This window comes from Porites lutea, chromosome 2 (genome assembly GCF_958299795.1).
Source record: "Porites lutea chromosome 2, jaPorLute2.1, whole genome shotgun sequence".
NCBI lineage: Eukaryota > Metazoa > Cnidaria > Anthozoa > Scleractinia > Poritidae > Porites > Porites lutea.
Genome location: NC_133202.1, coordinates 46654162 through 46660482, shown reverse-complemented (window position 1 = coordinate 46660482; position 6321 = coordinate 46654162). Strand labels below are relative to the sequence as shown.

At 38.3% G+C, this 6321-nt stretch overlaps 1 protein-coding gene across 1 annotated transcript; it reads left to right on the top strand.

Moving 5' to 3' along the window:
* The first annotated feature begins 290 nt into the window (after positions 1-290).
* LOC140926313 (uncharacterized) lies at positions 291-3591 on the top strand. Its single transcript, XM_073376068.1, has 8 exons — positions 291-391; positions 505-1566; positions 1924-2019; positions 2124-2262; positions 2356-2449; positions 2750-2918; positions 3158-3308; positions 3574-3591. Exons 1-8 carry the CDS (start codon positions 291-293, stop codon positions 3589-3591), a joined length of 1830 nt encoding a protein of 609 aa, XP_073232169.1.
* The last annotated feature ends 2730 nt before the right edge of the window (positions 3592-6321 follow it).

Here is a 6321-nt window from a genome sequence, read left to right as displayed (position 1 = left end):
CCGAAGCAGCCGGGCCAGATCAACGCGCGGCCAAGAAAATGAGGCCTGGGCACTGTACAAAAAAATTCCATCCCGGGAGTCCTGGGGTGACCTTTCTAGGGACCGATACATCATTTGTCCAAAGCCACCCTCCCCTGCTGGAAAATTATTTGACAGAAGGCAATTGTTCTTCCTAGCCAATCACAATTCGCCAGAGCAAACCCCGCACACGCGCCTAAATTTAAATGGCTAAAAAAATAAATATAACCAGGAGAGTCTGCCGAGTTACAAGGCGCCCCATTTTGATTGAAATGTCGCTATCAAGGAAGAAACGTCCTTTTCCTGCTGGAGACTTAAAACCTGGTCCTGTAGAAAAAAAAAGTCCAACCTTCTATTCCTCCTTGAAAGCTTGGTAAGTAAACCGAGGTTGCCTTTAGTCGCCTTCGCGTTCGGAAATGGTCATTCAGCTGAGTGAGACAAAAATCTGAATGCGATGTTTTTAAAATGTCATTATATGTTTTCCAGGATTCTGAAAAACTATGAAAGGAGCGAGAAAAGCGATACAGTATTGCTCGACGAAATCAAAGAACGAGTTCTTCATGAAGGTTTTGACGGGACTTCAGAGTCGTCTGTTAGTATTGTTATATATGTCAGCCGAGCAATCGCGGAACTATTCGAAATGAAGAGCGTCAGAAAGCGCTTGAAGATGGGTGATAAAAAGGTGCGTACTAGAGTATTCCAGGGCCTCAGAAAAAGAATTGAAACTCTGACGCAAACGAAAGCCAACACTTGGAGCCATATGTACACAAATGCTCAGCAGCTCGCCAAACCCGGGTGGAGTGTTGTCAAACATACGCCAGACTCGATGAGCTTCGTTCGCGTTGAAAATGTCCGCTTTGACAATCAGACTGTGATTACTGACATTAACCTGCGCAAAGAATCTGGCAAAATCATCACCAACATCAGTTACCAGAAGCGGCAAATGGCCAGGGGGGATATCGATTCCATGGAGAAAATATTTCATGCAGAGTCCATACAGGCCAAAATAAAACTTTGGATGGACTACATTGATAGAAGTTATGTCTGCCAGGGTTTCGTAGTGAAAGAAACAGACGAGGTTCATGGGGACCCAGTATCAAAGCACTCTGTTACATACGCTGAGGATGGTATCGAAGAAACACAGATGAGAGGGTTTTCTTCTAATTGCAAACTCCTGTCCAACAGTAAAGGGGAATGCTGTTCCATCTGCAGCAAAACTAAAGATAATCTTAGAAGAAAACACTCTCGTCAGGAAGAATGCAGGGATAGACCCCTTATTCCACAGAGCTGCAACCACAAGTACATGTCAAGGGAGCAGCTCCTCTTTAAAGTCGAACATCTACAGAAACTGCGAACAGCAGAGAATAAGAAGAGAGAGAAAATTCAGACCGAGATGCTAGAAGTTGACGTGGAAGACCATGAGGACTTGTTCAGCATTCTGAAAAATGTTGAGAAGAAAGACGTGCCTGATGACATGCTCCTGTTTTGGGAGGAACAAAAAAAGATTTTGGAAACACCAAACAACAGACGTTACAGATGGCATCCTAAGTAAGTAGCCTAAGTAATCAGATGCAGTATCACTGGTCATTTTTTAGAATATCTGATCATGATCCTTAATTTTCTCACTGTGGGGGTCCAAATTGTGATTGGTTGCTTCCGAGGGCTTACACATTTGATGATCATCAGCATCCAGGTGACTTTTAAAATATGGAAATGACCTCTTCCCTTGCAAATTAATTGCAGGGTTAGAAAAAGATTCTGGTCACCTGGTTCCCTGTATAAACATGGACATGCATGGGAACAGAGGATAAATCAATTTCACATTGCTATTCTGAAATAAATAACTACATGAAATAAGTAGTTTCTTTAAGATGCATTGCAACATTTTCCTTTTCTTATTTTTAGAATCATGAAACTTTGTATTGAACTCTATGTCAAAAATCCGCATGTGCTTGACACACTTCGTGAGGTTATCTACCTGCCAAGTAATCGGGCAATAAGGTTAGTAAAAAGAAAGTGTGCAATAACAACTTCAATAGAGGACACATATTGCTTGCAACCCAGTGACAATTATGTTGATTTTTATATTTTATTTAATCTTTAAGATACCACAAGAATAAGGGAGGACAATGGCCAGGCTGGAATGCCAACATGCTTAAGTTATGCATGGAAGAAGCAAAAAAGAATAACCTCAAGCCAGAGGATTACTGGGGAGGGTTTGTCCTTGATGAGATGACAATCCAGGTAAGAGATACATTGTTATTTTAAAAAAAGGAAGTCAACAATGTACCAGAAATAACATGTGACATTAATATATTTGAATTGAATTTTTGCCAGGAGGACATAGAGCTGGTCATCAAAGACGGCAAACATCACTTGAGCGGTTTTGTTGAACTGGGAAAGATCCACTCTGACATGGAAGCATTGTCAGGTGAACAATTTTCAATAATGCAGGTTACAATAAAATCATCAGTTTCTGAAGTCAATTCAAAAGTGAAATAGTTGTCCAAAAAGTCATCTACATGTTTTATAAAGTAACAGAAAAAGTTATTCTTTTAAAAAAAAAATTCTTCTTGCCAATCAGTAATGAGGGACTGTCCTATTTTGACTGCATCATTTTCTTCAGCCAAATACTAGGGAAAATAAAGAAAATGGTAGACATATACATGTACATTAAAATGAAATAATTATGATCAAGTGAAATGACATGCTTTCATTTAATGAATTGTAGGAAAGGCAGATGAACCTAAGATGGCAACACATGTCCTGCAATTTTACTTCCTGGGAGATAGTGGGTTCAGGTTTCCGATCGCACAGTTTCCATCTGGTGGCTGTACTGCTAGTACACTGTATTTTATTTTCTGGGAAGGAGTCAAAAAGATGCTTGAAACTGGATTTACGTAAATATCTTAATAACTGTATTATTTCATTACCAAATTATTTGTATGATGTGTGATATTTCAGAGAATTCAATTATAGTGTGCAATCGTTGGTCTCTTGTAAAGAAAGGAGGAGGTTAATGGTGGAGAAAAATTCCACTGAGCTACAAATCATTTTCCAAAGAAAGCTTGTTGTTGGATTCCTGTAGAACAGAGAGTGTATAATATTGATGTCTTGTTTATATCTCCTTGATTGCTAGGGTGTATTATTGTATACTTGATGGTGCAGAAGTGAACCGCCAATTCATTAAGCTGCACTTTGCTGATGTAACTGAAGCCATAAAAGACAAGTTTATGACCCCAAATATCTATAATGGCAATTTCCCCATGATTTTCATAATGGATCCCAAGGTAAAACTGTCACATCCATTCAAAATGTTATAAACCATTATTGGATAAGGATTTTGTGATATCTGGAATAATCAAGGATGAGGTAAGTGTTATCTGCTGAGCCAAGCTGAAATCAAGGCGCCTGATAACACTTACTGAGACCAATGTATAATACTGAAAGTAGGTCCCCCCCCCCCCCCTGCCCCTCTGTAGTCAACTATAAAAAGATAACTGTTACCAAAAGAGGAACATCTAATTATGAATTACTCTTTTAAATGATCAACAGAATGGCAATGCATGCTAATTGCTGGTTTGCACATGACATCATGGTGGCCATGCTTGTGGTGTGTTAGCTTTAAGAACAAAAGCATTTCTCTCCTGTGGGAACTATACCCTATTTTCATTAAAATTCTTGGAGAAAAGTTATATTGTATTGACCACCAAGACACCACCAACATAGTTGCCTTTTCATGTGGTTGAAAGCCAAGAATCCACTTGGATCTGATTGTATGCCCACAGGACCCCAAATATATTATATATTCAACTTGCAATTGTAAATCATTTCCTTATTAATGCTGGCTTTTTGGAACAAAATATTTTTCCCATTTCAGCATAATATTAAGAAACTAAGAAATAATATTCTCAAGAGCTCACTTGAAAAGACAAGCGAATCAACTAAATGTCTTCAATGGAACAACAAGCCTATTGTATGGGAACACTTTATCAATGCCTTCCGCTATGATCAAGGGGAATTCTCAATGTCCCTTCATGAGAAGCTCAAAGCAGAACACTTTTACTTAAACCCCAGCACCAAAATGAGGAATCACTTGGCAGAAGAGGTGCTTAACCAGAACATGTTAAGCTTAATGAAGGTTAGTAATGTAAACAATTGCAAACAACCTTGTAAAGAGTGATTGAGCGAAATAGACATTTTTATTGAATGATTAACTGTTCAGACAGTTACAGTGTACTATAGGTTAAATTCTTCTATTACCAATTATATTATTATATGTGATTTGCAGAAATACCAGTAACAATATTATCTGCAACGACATTTAAGCTACATAATAATATTAATATATGTAAAAATGCATACCTCTGATCCTGAATTCAATTTGTATCTGACAACTTATAACAATAATATTAATTTATATATATGTATATACATGGAGCATTCCTCTAGAAACCACATGCTGCATATTTTAGCTGCCAATTTAGGAAGTTCCCTTTTTGAAACTCATACATAATGTTCTTAAGTAATAAAGTCCTTTGTTTCTGTATAAACACTAAGCATGCCACATCAAATTTGGTTTCTTACAGCAGTTCACTTTTCCATCTTTCTTTTACGTTTTTATTGTACATCCATTGACTTTTTCCTTTTCTAGGTGTAAATATATGATGTCGTACCACAAGTACAGTTCACATCCACAGGTAACAGCTACAGGTCACTATGCATCAGCTACAGATAAACATGCAGTACCAGCAAATATCTTCTTTACCAAATCTCAGGAGAAACTACAATGTATCATTTGTTATGAAAATCTGTTGATGGAAAAGTGACTATAGTAATGTTTGAAGTGACCTGTGGATTGTGACCTGTACTTTAGTCTCAGCCTGGTATGTTTAGCCCAAATTTTGGTAAATTACTTGGTCTAGCTACCCCTTAACCCTATACAAATGTATTGAAATCCCAGCCTACTAAAAACTTTAACATGAAGAAATTTTGACCTACTTTAGGCATACAAGAGGCATCTAATGAGTACACCTGGGCAGGATGGAGAGAGCGTAGACTCAACTATACTGTTGCTGAGCCACAGCTCAAAGATGATCCAGCTGTTCAATGATAAACTCACCATTTCAAGCCTAAACGACACAAGATTACAAGAACTGAGCTCCTTCCTAAATTTCCTGAGCCAGTGGAAGACTGCAAGTGGCAGGGATGGGAAGAAGTTTATCTCTGAGAAGCTGTACTTCAACTTGCAATCAATGATTTATGGTTTTCAAGGAATGGTTGCCACAAAGCTGAAAGAATTCAAAAATGCAACCATAAAACCTGCCATAATAAACCAGGATATAGTAGAGAACCATTTCTGCCAGGTACGCTCCTGTAATGGTCAGAATAACAACCCAACGTGGCGCCTTCAAGAGGCATGTCAAAGCTCTATAAGGCATGGACAGACCACCATAAGTCGTAAAAGCAATGCAGGAATGTTAAGTGTTAAAAAGAAAGTCTGAGACTTTGATTGCAGTGTCTCACAGATAATATTGGAATATTGTTGTAATTAATTGACTTACACACATTAAGCTTGTTAAGCTAAGTCTAGGTGCAGTGATACAGCAACATTATTAGGAGCAATTCAAATTTATACCTATGGAAACCCTTTTACTCAAGAGAAGACTAACTTTACATAAAAAGAATTAGGACAGCTCCCAGTCTCAAGGTTAGCCAATTAAGTAACAGTGGTACCACTGCCACAAGTGGCTTTACTCCTATCAGTGATAGCAATCAAAGACCAAAAACTACACTTTCATAGTGTGAAACAGGGTGGGCCTTTAAGACAATTAGCATTAACTTCCTGCAAATAATATTTTTCTAAGGTCTTCCCAGGTGGGCCCCGTTTTACTACCTATTGTCTGATAAACCTGATGCGGATATGCTGGCTAGTGTCATCTATTTCAACCTGAGCAGTAAGATTATCCAGGCAATGATAATTTAGCATGGAGTCAGCCCTCCTCATGGCAGTAACAAGATCTTTTCCTATATCTGCCTTTGTACTCCTACTCCTGACTTCAAGTCCATAAGCCTCTGAAAGCTTAGTAAGCTCTACCTTTTTGTAAAGTTTGACAAACACTGCTTCGCCATAGGTATCTATGTATCCTAAGAGACGATTGTGACTTGTCACCTTCCCAGGACTTCTGTCTGCAGCAATTTCGTCCATCTTCACTTGAGCTTTTCGCACTTCAAGTTCCTTTTTTTTCTCTAGGACTCTTTTCCTGTGTTCAGCTCCCCTTTTCAGCCTATGAAGTAATTTTA

What these genes read in the sequence shown, in the direction of transcription:
- LOC140926313 (XM_073376068.1), top strand. Translation starts at nt 291, where the DNA reads ATGTCGCTATCAAGGAAGAAACGTCCTTTTCCTGCTGGAGACTTAAAA. An exon ending in TATTCCTCCTTGAAAGCTTG is followed by an intron (nt 392 to 504) that starts GTAAGTAAACCG and finishes TATGTTTTCCAG; the next exon opens with GATTCTGAAAAACTATGAAA. An exon ending in TTGATGAGATGACAATCCAG is followed by an intron (nt 2,263 to 2,355) that starts GTAAGAGATACA and finishes AATTTTTGCCAG; the next exon opens with GAGGACATAGAGCTGGTCAT.